Source organism: Carassius gibelio, chromosome A10 (genome assembly GCF_023724105.1).
Source record: "Carassius gibelio isolate Cgi1373 ecotype wild population from Czech Republic chromosome A10, carGib1.2-hapl.c, whole genome shotgun sequence".
NCBI classification, from domain to species: domain Eukaryota; kingdom Metazoa; phylum Chordata; class Actinopteri; order Cypriniformes; family Cyprinidae; genus Carassius; species Carassius gibelio.
The window spans coordinates 1,899,510-1,921,400 of NC_068380.1; the positions used below are offsets into that span (position 1 = coordinate 1,899,510).

At 36.0% G+C, this 21,891-nt stretch overlaps 1 protein-coding gene and 1 long non-coding RNA gene across 51 annotated transcripts in view; one reads left to right on the plus strand and one right to left on the minus strand.

Moving 5' to 3' along the window:
• LOC128020784 (calcium/calmodulin-dependent protein kinase type II subunit beta) overlaps nt 1-21,891 on the plus strand; it is a 100,741-nt gene that overhangs the window by 39,809 nt on the left and 39,041 nt on the right. For 42 of the 50 annotated variants that reach the window (XM_052607451.1, XM_052607459.1, XM_052607454.1 and 39 more), the window contains exon 5: nt 16,149-16,214. In XM_052607451.1, coding sequence (XP_052463411.1) covers nt 16,149-16,214 — 66 coding nt within the window. Of the gene's footprint in view, nt 1-16,148; nt 16,215-18,462; nt 18,536-21,891 lie in introns of all 50 variants that reach the window. The other 8 variants (XM_052607452.1, XM_052607457.1, XM_052607478.1 and 5 more) reach the window with 1 other exon arrangement.
• Nucleotides 6,538-15,789, minus strand: LOC128020793 (uncharacterized). The gene is made up of 3 exons (XR_008185395.1): nt 12,985-15,789; nt 10,572-10,905; nt 6,538-6,874 (listed from the first exon to the last, which is right to left on the minus strand). It is a non-coding gene; the product is annotated as an uncharacterized LOC128020793 (long non-coding RNA).

Consider the following 21,891-nt stretch of genomic DNA (forward strand, 5'->3'; position numbering starts at 1 on the left):
TTGAGGCACAATGACAAAATGACACTTGAGGCTGTATCTCTGCAATGCTTTGGCATATTGACACCAAACTTTGTTTGCGTCATTGAAAAGTCACACAGAGTACACCAAATTGACTTAATAACAGCACCACCTATTGGTCAATTTTGATAAGCCAGTAAATCATGCTACTAGAGGTTGTATTTATGATTTTTTTAGCCATTTCAATTACAATAATCCTAAAATTGCTGTTATTGCTCATTAATGCATTTGGTGTGATGCTCCATGCCATGCTTAGCTCCTACATTTGCCGTTGGAGTGCTTGGCCCCGTAATTGCTGCTTGCAGCTATATTTAGGGGCCAAGCACCGAAGGTGCGAAGGCACCTATTGTGTTTGTTGGCGTTATTATTATTATTCTTCTTCTTCCACCCCAAGTCTATGGTAGCCCATAGAACCGATTGCGGGAAAGTTGTATAATTTGGCACACTAATAGAGGACTGTCTGAACATTAACCGTAGCAAATTTGAAGTCTCTAACTCAAACTCTCTAGCGCCACCAATTGTCTAAACTTTCAAAAACTTGATGCTAATAACTCTTGAACCGTAAGCCACAAAATGAAAATTCTTTTTTCCTGTGATTCCTTGGCTCATGCCGAGTCGAATGGACACCGAAATTCAAAAATCGCAAGGCTTAGTTTTTTCGCTATCGTCAATTGTTCGTAAAACCTACTTTTTCGAAATCGTCCTAGGCCGTTGCACCGTTTGTCACGAAAATTGAATCAGATAATCTTCAGACCATGCTGGCAGAAAGTTATGGAATTCAAGTTGATTTCTCAAACCGTTTCCGAATAGCTCATGAACGAATTCTTCGAAAAGCACGCAAACGTGGACGTGAGGCTATATCTCCGCAACGGTTTGGCCTATTGAGACCAATCTTGGTGGGTCTTATAACAACCATTCCCTGGGACTACCTGCAGTGTTTCGGCGCTGTGCCCCCTAGTGGTCAGGAGATATGAAAAATGCATGTTTTTGCTCATAACTTCTGAACGGTTTTGCCAAAAATCACAAAAGTGGTGTCTTTAGATTCAGTGCATCATTCCGAGTCGAATGATACCGAATTTTCCCAATTCGGCCATTTTGGGCGTCGGCCATTTTGGATTTAGTTGTAAATTGCTGTATCTTAAGAATGAAGTTCCGTATCGTTTCGCAAATAATCACAAAAATGTCCGGCTCCATGCCCTGAATGTACACAAAAAAATTGGGGGCAGCGCCACCTTGTGGTCAATAGTTATAACGATTTTTCGAAAAATGCTAATAACTTTTGCATACATTAGCCTATTGTAACAAAGCTGATGTTGATAGATTCCTTGGGTCATGCCGAGAACACCGATACCCCATTTGTCAATTTTGGCAAATTTCCTGTCCGCCATTTTGATTCATGTTGAAAACCTACTTTTTCGAACTCCTCCTAGACCGTTGCTCAGATTTTCACCAAATTTGATTAGGATCATCTTCAGACCATGCTGGCAAAAAGTTATGGAATTTGTGTCGATACACGTAACCGTTTTCAATTAGCGTACCAACGAATTTGCTGGAAAGATGCCAAACTGCATCTGAGGCTGTATCTCTGCAAAGGTTGGAGATATTTACACAAAACTTAATATGTGACATTGTCACATCACATTGACCACGCCACATCATTTTGGTCACAGCGCCACCTATTGGTCAAGAGTAATAAACCAATCAATAACCGCTAATTATTACATTTCCAATAATGCTAATAACTTTTGATTGCATTAGCCTATTATCATGAAACATGTCTCAAAATGTTCCTTGGGACATGCCGACAACATACATACCAATTATGTCATATTAAGCAAAACTTCCTGTCCGCCATTTTGATTCATGTTGAAAACCTTTTTTTTAAACTCATCCTCAACCGTTTGTCTGATTTTCACCAAAATTGAATCAGATCATCTTCAGACCGTGCTGACAAAAAGTTATGGATTTCGTGTCAATAGACGAAACCGTTTTTGTACAGCGCTGCTTCAGATGTCAGGCATCTTCACAAAATGAGTCTGAGGCTATATCTCTGCAAAGTTTTGTTGTAATTAAGCCAAACTTGTGTGTGCCATTGTCTAACATGGAGAATAGGCTCACAGACACTCACACACAGAAATGAAATGGTTAAACTATTATATGAATAATCAATAAGCATGATTACACACACACACACACACACACACACACACACACACAGAGAGAAGTACATGCCCACACATCTTGTTGTATGTAGATATTTGAAATAAATTATAGGTGACACACAACTCACAGAAAGACTTATTTTCTTACATTTCTATGTCAGGTTTCAGTGCATTCATATTCTGACATAATAGTAAACATTTGATATACATGTATGAATAAATTGTTGAACTTTCACTCAATGTGATCTTAAATGCTTGAACAGTAATATTAAATAATAGTAATATATATTTTTCTAGATGAATCAATCATCGAGACAATGAACTGTAATGTTTTAGTCTTTAGTGAGCCCATTAGTGGTCTTCCAGTAACACTGTCTCTTTAACCTTTATAACTGTTATATGTTGTCTTAATTTCATTCCAAAGAAGCATACGCAATTTATGTATAATTTCACAGTCTAGATAATAGTACTGCACTGATTTTAAATAACCTAGATATGGCTGACAGTAAAAGAATAGAACAGAATTACAGACACACACAAACATGAAATGTTTAAACTAGTATATTAATACTCAATAAGCATGCTTAAACCCACACACAGATGCACACATTTTGTTATATATATAGATAATTAAAATAAATGATGGGTGATAAAACCTATTGCAAGTCTTCTGTTTTTATGGGCTTCTATGTCATTTTTCAGGTTTCATTGCAATCATAATCTGGCATAATTATAAACATTAGATATATCTGTATGAATAAATTGGTAAACTTTGACTCAATGTGATCTGAAATGCTTGAACAGTAATATTAAATAATAGTAATATACATTTTTTCTAGATGAATCCCTCAACAAGCCCATAAACTGTAATGTTTTAGTCTTTAGTGAGCTCATTAGTGGTCTTCCGGTGACATCTAGTGGTTATAATTGCAATTTTTTATTCAACACTGGGTTTTGAAGCTTTATAAATATTACAGTGTTCTTTTTTACTTAATCTCTGTTAAATTTTGCATGATTGTTTAGAAAAAATACAGATCTAATGCATGTGTGATTATATTACCCCCTTTTTTTTGCAGTTTAATGCCATTCACAACAGAAATCTTTTGTTTTTTAGGCCATTTTAACTGTTATAGCACCAGCTATTTTCTGATCTTAATGAAACTTTGCATGCTTGGTGGGTCATCTTTCACATGTTATAACCAAGTTTCATAAAGTTTTGAGTTTTTGTTTCAGTTTTATAGGCTTTAGGTCACATGTGGCCACGGCCCTTTCCTAAATGACCTCTTATAGCTAACCAAAGGACAAAATACAACACATTTTTTCAAAGTTATTGATCTAGAGAGTCCTGAGAATATTACTGCAGTGGTTTGATCAAGACTGAACAAAAAACCAGGTGACCCAAAACATTCAAATTCGTGGACCAATTTTATGAAAAAGGCTATAACTCGGGAACAAAATGAGATATCTTCACCAAACTCAGAACTCATATGCATGAACAAAAACTTTAGTCAAATTATTTTTTTTTCCATATCTGCCACTTGGTGGCGCTACAGGATGAAAAAAAAAACTAAAATGGCTATAACTAAGCAACCGCTGATCCAATCAACTTGAAAATTGGTATGGCCCAATGTGGCATAAGTGTCTATGAGGAATTTCACTTATCTTAAAAAACATGGCCGCCATTGGCCAAACAATTTTAAGCACCTATTTGACAAGGTTAATGGAAGTCGATCGGAACGAAACTCGGTGGGCATGTTCGACTCATTGCCCTAAAGGTCTGTAAGTATTTTGAAAGAAATTGCCCACAACATTGTCACCTCCCACAGAACACAACAAAGCTATTTGATTACAGCGCCAACTATTTTCCAAAAATGATAATGCATCATTTTACTGGAGTTTTACTGGCTGTTTCAATTACACTCTTCCAATAATTGCTTTTCTTACTCGTTGCATTTGGTCTGATGCTCCATGCCATGCTTAGCTCCTCGCTGTGGAACTTTTATTAACGATTTTCAGCCATTTCAATTACAATCATGCAATTATTAATTTCATTATTCATTGTTGCATTTGGTCTGATGCTACATATGCTTAGCTCCTGATGTTGCCGCTGGCATGCTTGGCCCCGTGATTGCTGCTTGCAGCTATATTTAGGGGCCAAGCACCGAAGGTGCGAAGGCACCTATTGTGTTTGTTGGCGTTATTATTATTATTCTTCCTCTTCTTCTTCCACCCCAAGTCTATGGTAGCCCATAGAACCGATTGCGGGAAAGTTGTATAATTTGGCACACTAATAGAGGACTGTCTGAACATTAACCGTAGCAAATTTGAAGTCTTTAACTCAAACTCTCTAGCGCCACCAATTGTCTAAACTTTCAAAAACTTGATGCTAATAACTCTTGAACCGTAAGCCACAAAATGAAAATTCTTTTTTCCTGTGATTCCTTGGCTCATGCCGAGTCGAATGGACACCGAAATTCAAAAATCGCAAGGCTTAGTTTTTTCGCTATCGGCAATTGTTCGTAAAACCTACTTTTTCTAACTCGTCCTAGTCCGTTGCACCGATTGTCACGAAAATTGAATCAGATAATCTTCAGACCATGCTGGCAAAAAGTTATGGAATTCAAGTTGATTTCTCAAACCGTTTCCGAATAGCTCATGAACGAATTCTTCGAAAAGCACGCAAACGTGAACGTGAGGCTATATCTCCGCAACGGTTTGGCCTATTGAGACCAATCTTGGTGGGTCTTATAACAACCATTCCCTGGGACTACCTGCAGTGTTTCGGCGCTGTGCCCCCTAGTGGTCAGGAGATATGAAAAATGCATGTTTTTGCTCATAACTTCTGAACGGTTTTGCCAAAAATCACAAAAGTGGTGTCTTTAGATTCAGTGCATCATTCCGAGTCGAATGATACCGAATTTTCTCAATTCGGCCATTTTGGGCGTCGGCCATTTTGGATTTAGTTGTAAATTGCTGTATCTTAAGAATGAAGTTCCGTATCGTTTCGCAAATAATTACAAAAATGTCCGGCTCCATGCCCTGAATGTACACAAAAAAATTGGGGGCAGCGCCACCTTGTGGTCAATAGTTATAACGATTTTTTCGAAAAATGCTAATAACTTTTGCATACATTAGCCTATTGTAACAAAGCTGATGTTGATAGATTCCTTGGGTCATGCCGAGAACACCGATACCCCATTTGTCAATTTTGGCAAAATTTCCTGTCCGCCATTTTGATTCATGTTGAAAACCTACTTTTTCGAACTCCTCCTAGACCGTTGCTCAGATTTTCACCAAATTTGATTTGGATCATCTTCAGACCATGCTGGCAAAAAGTTATGGAATTTGTGTCGATACACGTAACCGTTTTCAATTAGCGTACCAACAAATTTGCTGGAAAGATGCCAAACTGCATCTGAGGCTGTATCTCTGCAAAGGTTGGAGATATTTACACAAAACTTAATATGTGACATTGTCACATCACATTGACCACGCCACATCATTTTGGTCACAGCGCCACCTATTGGTCAAGAGTAATAAACCAATCAATAACCGCTAATTATTACATTTCCAATAATGCTAATAACTTTTGATTGCATTAGCCTATTATCATGAAACATGTCTCAAAATGTTCCTTGGGACATGCCGACAACATACATACCAATTATGTCATATTAAGCAAAACTTCCTGTCCGCCATTTTGATTCATGTTGAAAACCTTTTTTTTTTAAACTCATCCTCAACCGTTTGTCTGATTTTCACCAAAATTGAATCAGATCATCTTCAGACCGTGCTGACAAAAAGTTATGGATTTCGTGTCAATAGACGAAACCGTTTTTGTACAGCGCTGCTTCAGATGTCAGGCATCTTCACAAAATGAGTCTGAGGCTATATCTCTGCAAAGCTTTGTTGTAATTAAGCCAAACTTGTGTGTGCCATTGTCTAACATGGAGAATAGGCTCACAGACACTCACACACAGAAATGAAATGGTTCAACTATTATATGAATAATCAATAAGCATGATTACACACACACACACACACACTCACACACACACAGAGAAGTACATGCCCACACATTTTGTTGTATGTAGATATTTGAAATAAATTATAGGTGACACACAACTCACAGAAAGACTTCTTTTCTTACATTTCTATGTCAGGTTTCATTGCATTCATATTCTGACATAATAGTAAACATTTGATATACATGTATGAATAAATTGTTTAACTTTCACTCAATGTGATCTTAAATGCTTGAACAGTAATATTAAATAATAGTAATATATATTTTTCTAGATGAATCAATCATCGAGACAATGAACTGTAATGTTTTAGTCTTTAGTGAGCCCATTAGTGGTCTTCCAGTGACATCTAGTGGTCGTAAATGCAATTTATCATACAACACTGTCTCTTTAACCTTTATAACTGTTATATGTTGTCTTAATTTCATTCCAAAGAAGCATACGCAATTTATGTATAATTTCACAGTCTAGATAATAGTACTGCACTGATTTTAAATAACCTAGATATGGCTGACAGTAAAAGAATAGAACAGAATTACAGACACACACAAACATGAAATGTTTAAACTAGTATATTAATACTCAATAAGCATGCTTAAACCCACACACAGATGCACACATTTTGTTATATATATATAGATAATTAAAATAAATGATGGGTGATAAAACCTATTGCGAGTCTTCTGTTTTTATGGGCTTCTATGTCATTTTTCAGGTTTCATTGCAATCATAATCTGGCATAATTATAAACATTAGATATATCTGTATGAATAAATTGGTAAACTTTGACTCAATGTGATCTGAAATGCTTGAACAGTAATATTAAATAATAGTAATATACATTTTTTCTAGATGAATCCCTCAACAAGCCCATAAACTGTAATGTTTTAGTCTTTAGTGAGCTCATTAGTGGTCTTCCGGTGACATCTAGTGGTTATAATTGCAATTTTTTATTCAACACTGGGTTTTGAAGCTTTATAAATATTACAGTGTTCTTTTTTACCTAATCTCTGTTAAATTTTGCATGATTGTTTAGAAAAAATACAGATCTAATGCATGTGTGATTATATTACCCCTTTTTTTTTTGCAGTTTAATGCCATTCACAACAGAAATCTTTTGTTTTTTAGGCCATTTTAACTGTTATAGCACCAGCTATTTTCTGATCTTAATGAAACTTTGCATGCTTGGTGGGTCATCTTTCACATGTTATAACCAAGTTTCATAAAGTTTTGAGTTTTTGTTTCAGTTGTAGAGGCTTTAGGTTACATGTGGCCACAGCCCTTTCCTAAATGACCTCTTATAGCTAACCAAAGGACAAAATGCAACATATTTTTCAAAATTATTGATCTAGAGAGTCCTGAGAATATTACTGCAGTGGTTTGATCAAGACTGAACAAAAAACCAGGTGACCCAAAACATTCAAATTCGTGGACCAATTTTACGAAAAAGGCTATAACTCGGGAACAAAATGAGATATCTTCACCAAACTCAGAACTCATATGCATGAACAAAAACTTTAGGCAAATTATTATTTTTTTCCATATCTGCCACTTGGTGGCGCTACAGGATGAAAAAAAATCAAATGGCTATAACTAAGCAACCGTTGATCCAATCATCTTGAAAATTGATATGGCCCAATGTGGCACAAGTGCTCTATGAGGAATTTCACTTATCTTAAAAAAACATGGCCACCATTGGCCAAACAACTTTAATCACCTATTTGACAAGGTTAATGGAAGTCGATCGGAACGAAACTCGGTGGGCATGTTCGACTCATTGCCCTAAAGGTCTGTAAGTTTTTTGAAAGAAATTGCCCACAACATTGTCACCTCCCACAGAACACAACAAAGCGATTTGATTACAGCGCCACCTATTTTCCAAAAATGATAATGCATCAATTTACTGGAGTTTTACTGGCTGTTTCAATTACACTCTTCCAATAATTGCTTTTCTTACTCGTTGCATTTGGTCTGATGCTCCATGCCATGCTTAGCTCCTCGCTGTGGAACTTTTATTAACGATTTTCAGCCATTTCAATAACAATCATGCAATTATTAATTTCATTATTCATTGTTGCATTTGGTCTGATGCTACATATGCTTAGCTCCTGATGTTGCCGCTGGAATGCTTGGCCCGTGATTGCTGCTTGCAGCTATATTTAGGGGCCAAGCACCGAAGGTGCGAAGGCACCTATTGTGTTTGTTGGCGTTATTATTAGGGGCCAAGCACCGAAGGTGCGTAGGCACCTATTGTTTTCGTTGGCGTTATTATTATTAGGGGCCAAGCACCGAAGGTGCGAAGGCACCTATTGTGTTTGTTGGCGTTATTATTCTTCCTCTTCTTCTTCCACCCCAAGTCTATGGTAGCCCATAGAACCGATTGCGGGAAAGTTGTATAATTTGGCACACTAATAGAGGACTGTCTAAACATTAACCGTAGCAAATTTGAAGTCTCTAACTCAAACTCTCTAGCGCCACCAATTGTCTAAACTTTCAAAAACTTGATGCTAATAACTCTTGAACCGTAAGCCACAAAATGAAAATTCTTTTTTCCTTTGATTCCTTGGCTCATGCCGAGTCGAATGGACACCGAAATTCAAAAATCGCAAGGTTTAGTTTTTTCGCTATTGTCAATTGTTCGTAAAACCTACTTTTTCGAACTCGTCCTAGGCCGTTGCACCGATTGTCACGAAAATTGAATCAGATGATCTTCAGACCATACTGGCAAAAAGTTATGGAATTCAAGTTGATTTCTCAAACCGTTTCCGAATAGCTCATGAACGAATTCTTCGAAAAGCACGCAAACGTGAACGTGAGGCTATATCTCTGCAACGGTTTGGCCTATTGAGACCAATCTTGGTGGGTCTTATAACAACCATTCCCTGGGACTACCTGCAGTGTTTCGGCGCTGTGCCCCCTAGTGGTCAGGAGATATGAAAAATGCATGTTTTTGCTCATAACTTCTGAACGGTTTTGCCAAAAATCACAAAAGTGGTGTCTTTAGATTCAGTGCACCATTCCGAGTCGAATGATACCGAATTTTCCCAATTCAGCCATTTTGGGCGTCGGCCATTTTGAATTTAGTTGTAAATTGCTGTATCTTAAGAATGAAGTTCCGTATCGTTTCGCAAATAATTACAAAAATGTCCGGCTCCATGCCCTGAATGTACACAAAAAAATTGGGGGCAGCGCCACCTTGTGGTCAATAGTTATAACGATTTTTCGAAAAATGCTAATCACTTTTGCATACATTAGCCTATTGTAACAAAGCTGATGTTGATAGATTCCTTGGGTCATGCCGAGAACACCGATACCCCATTTGTCAATTTTGGCAAAACTTCCTGTCCGCCATTTTGATTCATGTTGAAAACCTACTTTTTCGAACTCCTCCTAGACCGTTGCTCAGATTTTCACCAAATTTGATTTGGATCATCTTCAGACCATGCTGGCAAAAAGTTATGGAATTTGTGTCGATACACGTAACCGTTTTCAATTAGCGTACCAACGAATTTGCTGGAAAGATGCCAAACTGCATCTGAGGCTGTTTCTCTGCAAAGGTTGGAGATATTTACACAAAACTTAATATGTGACATTGTCACATCACATTGACCACGCCACATCATTTTGGTCACAGCGCCACCTATTGGTCAAGAGTAATAAACCAATCAATAACCGCTAATTATTACATTTCCAATAATGCTAATAACTTTTGATTGCATTAGCCTATTATCATGAAACATGTCTCAAAATGTTCCTTGGGACATGCAGACAACATACATACCAATTATGTCATATTAAGCAAAACTTCCTGTCCGCCATTTTGATTCATGTTGAAAACCTTTTTTTTTAAACTCATCCTCAACCGTTTGTCTGATTTTCACCAAAATTGAATCAGATCATCTTCAGACCGTGCTGACAAAAAGTTATGGATTTCGTGTCAATAGACGAAACTGTTTTTGTACAGCGCTGCTTCAGATGTCAGGCATCTTCACAAAATGAGTCTGAGGCTATATCTCTGCAAAGCCCATTAGTGGTCTTCCAGTGACATCTAGTGGTCGTAAATGCAATTTATCATACAACACTGTCTCTTTAACCTTTATAACTGTTATATGTTGTCTTAATTTCATTCCAAAGAAGCATACGCAATTTATGTATAATTTCACAGTCTAGATAATAGTACTGCACTGATTTTAAATAACCTAGATATGGCTGACAGTAAAAGAATAGAACAGAATTACAGACACACACAAACATGAAATGTTTAAACTAGTATATTAATACTCAATAAGCATGCTTAAACCCACACACAGATGCACACATTTTGTTATATATATAGATAATTAAAATAAATGATGGGTAATAAAACCTATTGCAAGTCTTCTGTTTTTATGGGCTTCTATGTCATTTTTCAGGTTTCATTGCAATCATAATCTGGCATAATTATAAACATTAGATATATCTGTATGAATAAATTGGTAAACTTTGACTCAATGTGATCTGAAATGCTTGAACAGTAATATTAAATAATAGTAATATACATTTTTTCTAGATGAATCCCTCAACAAGCCCATAAACTGTAATGTTTTAGTCTTTAGTGAGCTCATTAGTGGTCTTCCGTTGACATCTAGTGGTTATAATTGCAATTTTTTATTCAACACTGGGTTTTGAAGCTTTATAAATATTACAGTGTTCTTTTTTACCTAATCTCTGTTAAATTTTGCATGATTGTTTAGAAAAAATACAGATCTAATGCATGTGTGATTATATTACCCCTTTTTTTTTTTTGCAGTTTAATGCCATTCACAACAGAAATCTTTAGTTTTTTAAAAAATCAAAAATCAATAGTTATAACGATTTTTCGAAAAATGCTAATAACTTTTGCATACATTAGCCTATTGTAACAAAACTGATGTTGTTAGATTCCTTGGGTCATGCCGAGAACACCGATACCCCATTTGTCAATTTTGGCAAAATTTCCTGTCCGCCATTTTGATTCATGTTGAAAACCTACTTTTTCGAACTCCTCCTAGACCGTTGCTCAGATTTTCACCAAATTTGATTTGGATCATCTTCAGACCATGCTGGCAAAAAGTTATGGAATTTGTGTCGATACACGTAACCGTTTTCAATTAGCGTACCAACGAATTTGCTGGAAAGATGCCAAACTGCATCTGAGGCTGTATCTCTGCAAAGGTTGGAGATATTTACACAAAACTTAATATGTGACATTGTCACATCACATTGACCACGCCACATCATTTTGGTCACAGCGCCACCTATTGGTCAAGAGTAATAAACCAATCAATAACCGCTAATTATTACATTTCCAATAATGCTAATAACTTTTGATTGCATTAGCCTATTATCATGAAACATGTCTCAAAATGTTCCTTGGGACATGCCGACAACATACATACCAATTATGTCATATTAAGCAAAACTTCCTGTCCGCCATTTTGATTCATGTTGAAAACCTTTTTTTTTAAACTCATCCTCAACCGTTTGTCTGATTTTCACCAAAATTGAATCAGATCATCTTCAGACCGTGCTGACAAAAAGTTATGGATTTCGTGTCAATAGACGAAACCGTTTTTGTACAGCGCTGCTTCAGATGTCAGGCATCTTCACAAAATGAGTCTGAGGCTATATCTCTTCAAAGCTTTGTTGTAATTAAGCCAAACTTGTGGCTGTGTGCCATTGTCTAACATGGAGAATAGGCTCACAGACACTCACACACAGAAATGAAATGGTTCAACTATTATATGAATAATCAATAAGCATGATTACACACACACACACACACACACACACACAGAGAAGTACATGCCCACACATTTTGTTGTATGTAGATATTTGAAATAAATTATAGGTGACACACAACTCACAGAAAGACTTCTTTTCTTACATTTCTATGTCAGGTTTCATTGCATTCATATTCTGACATAATAGTAAACATTTGATATACATGTATGAATAAATTGTTGAACTTTCACTCAATGTGATCTTAAATGCTTGAACAGTAATATTAAATAATAGTAATATATATTTTTCTAGATGAATCAATCATCGAGACAATGAACTGTAATGTTTTAGTCTTTAGTGAGCCCATTAGTGGTCTTCCAGTGACATCTAGTGGTCGTAAATGCAATTTATCATACAACACTCTCTCTTTAACCTTTATAACTGTTATATGTTGTCTTAATTTCATTCCAAAGAAGCATACGCAATTTATGTATAATTTCACAGTCTAGATAACAGTACTGCACTGATTTTAAATAACCTAGATATGGCTGACAGTAAAAGAATAGAACAGAATTACAGACACACACAAACATGAAATGTTTAAACTACTATATTAATACTCAATAAGCATGCTTAAACCCACACACAGATGCACACATTTTGTTATATATATAGATAATTAAAATAAATGATGGGTGATAAAACCTATTGCAAGTCTTCTGTTTTTATGGGCTTCTATGTCATTTTTCAGGTTTCATTGCAATCATAATCTGGCATAATTATAAACATTAGATATATCTGTATGAATAAATTGGTAAACTTTGACTCAATGTGATCTGAAATGCTTGAACAGTAATATTAAATAATAGTAATATACATTTTTTCTAGATGAATCCCTCAACAAGCCCATAAACTGTAATGTTTTAGTCTTTAGTGAGCTCATTAGTGGTCTTCCGGTGACATCTAGTGGTTATAATTGCAATTTTTTATTCAACACTGGGTTTTGAAGCTTTATAAATATTAGTGTTCTTTTTTACCTAATCTCTGTTAAATTTTGCATGATTGTTTAGAAAAAATACAGATCTAATGCATGTGTGATTATATTACCCCTTTTTTTGCAGTTTAATGCCATTCACAACAGAAATCTTTTGTTTTTTAGGCCTGTTTAAATGTTATCTAACCAAAGGACAAAATACAACATATTTTTTCAAAGTTATTGATCTAGAGAGTCCTGAGAATATTACTGCAGTGGTTTGATCAAGACTGAACAAAAAACCAGGTGACCCAAAACATTCAAATTCGTGGACCAATTTTATGAAAAAGGCTATAACTCGGGAACAAAATGAGATATCTTCACCAAACTCAGAACTCATATGCATGAACAAAAACTTTAGTCAAATTATTTTTTTTTCCATATCTGCCACTTGGTGGCGCTACAGGATGAAAAAAAAACTAAAATGGCTATAACTAAGCAACCGCTGATCCAATCAACTTGAAAATTGGTATGGCCCAATGTGGCATAAGTGTCTATGAGGAATTTCACTTATCTTAAAAAACATGGCCGCCATTGGCCAAACAACTTTAAGCACCTATTTGACAAGGTTAATGGAAGTCGATCGGAACGAAACTCGGTGGGCATGTTCGACTCATTGCCCTAAAGGTCTGTAAGTATTTTGAAAGAAATTGCCCACAACATTGTCACCTCCCACAGAACACAACAAAGCGATTTGATTACAGCGCCACCTATTTTCCAAAAATGATAATGCATCATATTACTGGAGTTTTACTGGCTGTTTCAATTACACTCTTCCAATAATTGCTTTTCTTACTCGTTGCATTTGGTCTGATGCTCCATGCCATGCTTAGCTCCTCGCTGTGGAACTTTTATTAACGATTTTCAGCCATTTCAATTACAATCATGCAATTATTAATTTCATTATTCATTGTTGCATTTGGTCTGATGCTACATATGCTTAGCTCCTGATGTTGCCGCTGGAATGCTTGGCCCCGTGATTGCTGCTTGCAGCTATATTTATTATTCTTCTTCTTCCGCCGCAAGTCTATGGCAGCCCATAGAACCGATTGCGGGAAAGTTGTATAATTTGGCACACTGATAGAGGACAGTCCCAACATTAACTATAGCAAATTTGAAGTCTCTATCTCCTACTCTCTAGCGCCACCACTTGTCCAAACTTTCAATGTTTGTATGCTAATAACTTTTGAACCGTAAGCCAGAAAATGGAAATTCTTTTTTCCTCTGAATCCTTGGCTCATGCCAAGTCGAATGAACCCCAAAATTCAAAAATCGCAAGGTTTAGTTTTTTCGCTATTTTCAATTATTCGAAAAACCTACTTTTTCGAACTCGTCCTAGACGGTTAGTCCGATTGCCACGAAAATTGGCTCAGATCATCTTCAGACCATTCTGGCAAAAAGTTATGGAATTCAAGTTGATTTGTCCAACTGTTGTCGAATGACACGTAAACAAATTTGACGAAAAGCACGCAAACATGCACGTGAGGCTATATCCCGGCAACGGTTTGTCATATTGAGACCAAACTTGGCGTGTGTTATAACAAGCATGAACTGAGACTACCTGCTGTGTTTCGACACAGCGCCACCTAGTGGTCAGGAGATATGAAAAATGCATATTTTGGCTTATAACTACTGAATGGTTTGGCCAAAAATCACACAACTGGTCTCTTTAGATTCAGTGAGTCATGTCGAGTCGAATGATATCCAATTTTCCTGTGTCGGCCATTTTAGGCGTCGGCCATTTTGAATTATGTTTCAAAATGCTGTATTTTTTGAACGCAGCATCGTATCGTTTCGCAAATAATTACAAAAATATTCGGCTCCATGCCCTGAAGGTACTCAAAAAGTTTGGTGGCAGCGCCACCTTGTGGCCAATAGTTATAATGAAATATCACATAAACGCTAATAACTTTTGAATAAATTAGTCTATTAAAATTAAAATGGTCTCGCTATATTCTGTGGGTCATGCCGAGAGTATTGATACCAATAATGTGAAAATTGGCCTTACTTCCTGTCCGCCATTTTGCTTAATGTTGAAAACCTACTTTTTCGAACTCCTCCTAGACCGTTAGCCCAATTTTCACCAAATTTGACGTGAATCATCTTCAGACCATGCTGGCAAAAAGTTATGGATTTTGTGTCGATATACGTAACGGTTCTCATTTAGCGCATCAACGAATTTGCTGGAAGGGTGCCAAAATGCATTTGAGGCTGTATCTCTGCAACACTTTGACATATTTGCACCAAACTTTGTATGTGTCATCGCCACCTCACACTGACCATGCCACATAAATTTGGTAACAGCGCCACCTATTGGTCAAGAGTAATAAACCATTCATTAACCATGAGTAATTACACTTTTTAAAATGCTAATAACTTTTTAATGCATTAGCCTATTTGAATGAAACTGGGCTCAAAATATTCCCTGGCTTATGCCGATAACATAGATACCAAATATACCACGGTAAGCTGAACTTCCGGTCCGCCATTTTGATTTATGTTGAAAACATACTTTCTCGAACTCCTCATCAACCGTATGTCCGATTTTCACCAAATTCGAATCAAATGATCTTCAGGCTATACTGATTCAAAGTTATGGATTTTGAGTCGATAGACAAAACCGTTTTCGCATACCACATCGACGAATTTGAGGCACAATGAGAAAATGACACTTGAGGCTGTATCCCTGGAATGCTTTGGCATATTGACACCAAACTTTGTGTGTGTCATTGAAAAGTCACACAGAGTACACCAAATTGATTTTATAACAGTGTCACCTATTGGTCAAGCTTGATAAACCAAGTAATCATGCTACTAGAGGTGGTATTGGTGTTTTTTTTTTTTTGCCATTTCAAATACAATAATTCCAAAATTGCTGTTATTGCTCATTAATGTATTTGGTGTGATGCTTTATGCGATGCTTAGCTACTACATTTGCCGTTGGAGTGCTTGGCCCCGTAATTGCTGCTTGCAGCTATATTTTTACTTGTTATTTGTCTATCATTTTGCTCCATTTCGTTGAACCCAGTCATGCTGCGAATGCTTTTGTAATATGAATGCACAGATGTTGCTCTGCTGGTGTAAAGCACCACAAACTGAAGTTGAAGAATGACAGAATAAATGTGAACATGGTGACTGTGTTAGTGATATCTTCTCTCTGTCCTGTAGTGTGACGGGTGGAGAGCTGTTTGAAGACATCGTAGCCAGAGAATATTACAGTGAAGCTGACGCCAGGTAAAACAGCATCTCCATTTCGTCCTGTTGTCCTGTCCAGACCCTCACCTCAGCCATTTCCTCTCTATCCTCCTCATCCACACTTCTTTGTTCTTTTCTTTTAACATGCATTTTAACCAGATAAACGTGTGTGTTTTGCACATATTCTAGTATAATATGTGAGTAACAGTTTTGTCCAAATGATGTGAGTGATGAGTTTTGTTTCAGAGACTTGTTAAATGTTTGAGGCAGTGTCTCGCTGAGGCGGCAAGCGTGGGCTGCATCTCTCTCTCTGTGTGTCTTCTTCTACAGCTCCCTTTACTCCGGTTTCCCCATCGGCTTCTTTTTTTCCATTCCATCTTTTCCTGTTTTCCTCTCTGCATCAGATCTTCTCACGGACACACACACACACACACACACACACACTGCAGTCACCCTCAGGAGAAAAGCTTTAATCAATTTGACTGTGTGGGTATGCATGTGGGAGTGCGATATACAGCGCTGAGACAGAACAAGAGATACTTACAGAGGGAGGAAACACAAGAGCGGGCGAGCAGTGAAACTACTGGGATGCATGAGCTCATCAGCCATATTCGTGGGTAGAAATCTGTCACGATGCCGCCAATGTATCCGTCCCCGAGGGCCGTAGCCCCTCCACCTGCCTCCACTAGAGCAATGGCTGAAAGTAGGTCTCTAATTAACACACATAATGACAGTGTCAGCTCTTATTCAGTGCAGCACGTGCTGCAAACCTGCACACTCGCTTTAAATCAGTTTGAGCCGTTTCCATAGCACTGGAAATCCCTGACAGAAAATTACTGTTTCTTCACAGTTAGTTGATTGCCTAACTAAAAAGTCTCTGCCGTTTGATTGTTTACAAGTCTGATTGATTGCTTTAAGGACACATCAATAAAAATTTTTATCAATGTTTATTTATAGCTATATTTAAATACATTATTAAAGTTTCTAATGCTCACCATGGCTGCATTTATTTAATTAAAAATGCCGTAAAAATTGAAAAATTGTGAAATGCTTTTACAAATTAAAAGAGCTATTTTCTATTTGTATATAAATTGTAAATTGTAATTTATTCCTGTGATGCAAAGCTGAATTGTCAGCATCATTCCTCCAGTCTTCAGTGTCACATGATCTTCAGAAATCATTCTAATATGTTGATATACTGCTCAAGAAACATTTCTGATTATCAATGTTGAAAACAGTTCAAAACAACAGTGTTTATTTGAAAATATAAATCTTTTGTAAGATTTTAATGTCTTTATTAAAAATGTCTTTAGTGTCACTTTTGATCAATTTAATGCATTCTTGCTGATTTAATTAAAGTATAATTTCTTTAAAAAAAAAAAAACTTATTGACCCCAAACTTGTATTGTGTATTTTTTTTAATTAAATGTAAATTAATATAATAATGAAATAATGAAAACATTTAATTAAAACTAGGAATTATAATTTGAATATGTATTTAATGTTTGCTTTTTTTTTTCTTTTTCTTTTTTCTGAAGATGAAAATGTTCACCTGTAATGTAACTCATAAATTCATAAGCACATTACTGATAGGTTTGTAATTTTAAATACCACCTTAATTCCTTTTCTTTTCTTTTTTTAGTCATCATAAAGTCTGTATAATCGGTTTCATATTTTAGTGACGGTTCAACAGATTCGGCAACAGAGATGTAGAAAACATGACAGAAAACCAAATGTTTCAGCTTAAAGAAAACTGAATACAAAATTAACAGATGTTTTTCTGTGGCAGTGTAACACCTAAATGTAAAGTGACTTTTCCCCCAATTTGCCCAAAATGCTCTCACACTGTTTCCGGGTCAACGGGTCATCTTTACAGTTAAGCCTGTATTAGATATGTGTGTTAAAAACACTGTTATAATCTCAGAAACCAGCCTCTCAAACTCCCAGACACACACATACATGGATCATTTCCATATCTCCAGCTCTACTCCGTTTGATTCATCCACCCTTCCTCTATTTCTCCATCCCACGTGTGATCGGCAGCTTCACAGTGCCCGCACAGGAAGTGATGCGTCCGGCTGCGCTGCTATTGTTCTGCGTTGTGTAACATCAGGGCTTTCACTTTATCACTCGTCCCATTTCATCACTCTTATCAAACAGTCACTCTTATCTACGATGTTCCTTTTGGGCATTCACCTCCTCCGTCACGGCTCTTGTCCCTCATCCTTTCTTTGTCTTTTTCTTCCCCTTCTGTCCTCTCCTCTCCTGTCTTTGCTTGTCTTTGCAGTCATTGTATCCATCAGATTCTAGAGAGTGTCGATCACATTCACCATCATGACATAGTGCACAGGGACCTGAAGGTCAGTATGGGAAGTGCACTGGCCCACTGCATGTGTCATGTGACTCTTACCTGTTTCCAGCCGCCCATGTGTCTGTCTTGAATTGTACTTCTGGGATTTTTGGTGTGTTTCTGCATTGGCTGGCTGTTTTCACACTCTGTTTGATTGTTTGGTTTGAACCCCAGTTCGATTCCCTTCTTGTTGACACTGCAGGTCTCTTTTTACATTGTGTTATTTGGCTACAATTTGCAGTGGATTTGCGTACTTAACTCTATAAAGCCTGCTTTATCATATTTGATACAACAATTTCTACAAGATCTTAACTAAATATTTAAATATCATCTTACTAAGAGATAGAGAGTAGCAAGTATCTGCTATACTGTTACACTGATCTCATTGATTTACATTGCAAGCTATCAGAATTTAATCTTATTTTTTGGCCTCATGAATATCAGCAACTGTACCATATTTCATATTTTTGCTCATGTTGGGCCTTTGAATAAAATGTAGATGTTTTTTTTATGATCTCCATATTTTGGGTATAATTAACTAAATAGTGCTGCAAAACGATTAATCGCATCCAAAAATAAAAAATGTAGTTCATATAATATTTGTGTATACTATGTATATTTATTGTGTATATATAAATACACACATACAGTATGTCTTTTTAAAATATTTACATGCATTTACATGTATATATTTATATTAATATAATTGATATTATAAATAAATCTATTTAATATATAAACAATATATTTTTCTCAATTATATACATGCATGTCTATGTATTTATATATGCATAATATATATACACAGAACACACATTATGTAAGCAAAAACTTTTATTTAGGATGTGATTAATCGCGATTAATCGTTTGGCAGCACTAATACTAGATGCACCATAAAATCCTGATGTGTCAAACTTAGTAATATGGTAAACACAAACTTTTGGGGTTTATTAATTTTTTTATTATTTTATTTTAGTAAAGATTTTGTCTAAAGGTTAAATATACTCTTTTACATTTTTTCTGATCATTATTATACACGTCAAGATTTACAGGGTTAATGTGAAGACAAAATTCTGAGTACTTGCAGATTTTTTTTTTTTGTAACCATTATAGCTAGAAAACAGTGTAGGAGATGGCCTAAAATTGAAAACATGTTTTTTAATATCAAAGTTTAAAAAGCACTGGGCATTGTGGATGAATTGCGAGAGATGAGAAACATGCACGTAGTTTGGTCTGAATTGGTCAGTTGTCGGCTCTGATTCATGGAGCTGTTTTGTTGTAAAGAGATGTGTACAGAAAAAAGCATCTGTGAAGACAATTTCCAATTACCTGTAAAAAGAAAGACCGAAAATAAAGAAATTAGGCTTTATTGCTATCACCTTAAGGTAGTATTTTAACCAAAAATAATGCAGTCTGTATTTATTTACCCACCTTTTGGGGTTTCAAAAACTGCACTTTTCTGATTGTTATTTATTGTTCATATTGTGAAAGTAAAGGGAATCTATTGTTGTTTTGACCCAAACCAGTGTTATTTTAGAATGATTTATATACAGTATTTATAACATTTTGAATTAGGCTTTATTTTAATTTGTTCAGTTTTTATTTTCATTTTATCTTAAGTTATTTCTGTGGTTTTGTTACTGTATTATTATTTTTTAAATTATTATATTTATTTATTGTATATTATTTATTTTTATTATAATTATTATAATATAGCTCAATTAACTTTTATTTCAGTTTTAGTATTTGTCGTTTTGTTTCATCTTATTCATTTCAGTTAATTGCCAAGGCAACATTTCTCATTTTCATTTACAAGTTTCATCTAATATTTATATTTCATTTCAGCCTGCTGAATATTTTATTTTAATTTAGCTTTCAGCTTGCTGAAAAAGGTCAGGTATTGCGTTTTTTTTTTTTTTCACAGGAGATTTAATTGAGCTCTCATTTAACCATCAACACTGTCTCAGGTTGTTCTCTTAAAATTCCAGTAGGAGTATAAAATAATACAAATAATATAGATAGCATCAGAACATGTGGTCTTGTGAATATTTGGTGTTTGAGTTCATATTGAGACTTGCATACTCAGTCGGTTTGCTCTCAATTTATTTGTTATTTCAGCTTTCTTTCAATTACAGAAAGTTTTTATATTTAATTATACCAACCCACTGACCCAAACATTCTTCAAATTATCTTAATTCACGTTCCACCGATGAAAAAAGGTCAGGTTTGGAATGACATGAGGTTGAGTAGAGTTTTGGGTGAAGTATCCCTTTTAGGTACTAATAATCACTAATATTTAGGAGTAGATAAGGTAGGTTTAGTGGTTCTGACCAAACCAGCTCAGGTCAGCACCAGACGCTATATTGTGAAAACAGTCGAATCTGCTCTTGATGCACTGAGAGCGTCTTCTGCTCTCTCTCTGTTTCTCGTCTCATTGTCTTACTTTCTCTCTGTTGCTCTCTGTTGTTTCAAAACAGTGTCATTTATCTTTGCAATTGGGTAATTCTCAGGCGCGTGTAATGCATTGTTTCAGTCAAGCCTCGCTGGGAGGATGACAGAGTGCCGCTGTTTTGTTTAATAGTCTCTTGAGTGAAGGGCTCTTTCAGAGTCTCGCAGCTTGTTGTGGTCTTGATTCAGAGGCGCAAATAAAGCTGCTGACAGGATCTGCTCCGTTCGGCCACACGTTAGACAAACCTCCACTCGTATTAAGGGAGGAATCATGGTACACGTAAGGTTACTGTTGATGCATTTCATATTGCCTCTTGATTTGCTGATGGTGAGAATTTGTTCTCTTCTTTATTCACATACACAAAGTTTCAGGATTGACATTGCATTTAAATAAAGGAGTGAATCCCCTAAATTATAGTTTTGTTTGTGTATGGAACAGAACTCGTTCTTGAAATTATGATGACTGACACAGTTGAAAGTACTGATATTTTTTATTTTTGACCAAGTAATATTACAGCAACCAAAGTCTCGTTATGTTCAGTGATTTTAACTATGGAAGGTTGCATTGCAGAGCACGCTCTTGAAGGGTTGCCATGTCCACTTATTATAAGTGACTTATTAAGCATCTTTGGGCTTGTTGTTTGGCCTCGGCTCATAAAGCGATCCATTTTATGGAGATAAAAAAGTAGGCAGGTGCAGGCTAGGTCGTGATATTTTGGTATGTGGCTTATTTTCAGCGTTACATGGTTTGATTTATTGCTGTATTTTATAGCTGTATATGATATGGCAACACTGAGTCAAGATTTACCTCGTTCCCTGTTATTTATTCCAATGCAACTCCAACACGTTTTTTTTAATATGCCATTAAAAACAGGTTCTGTTGACATTGCATAGAATTTCTGCAAATGTGATTGTTAC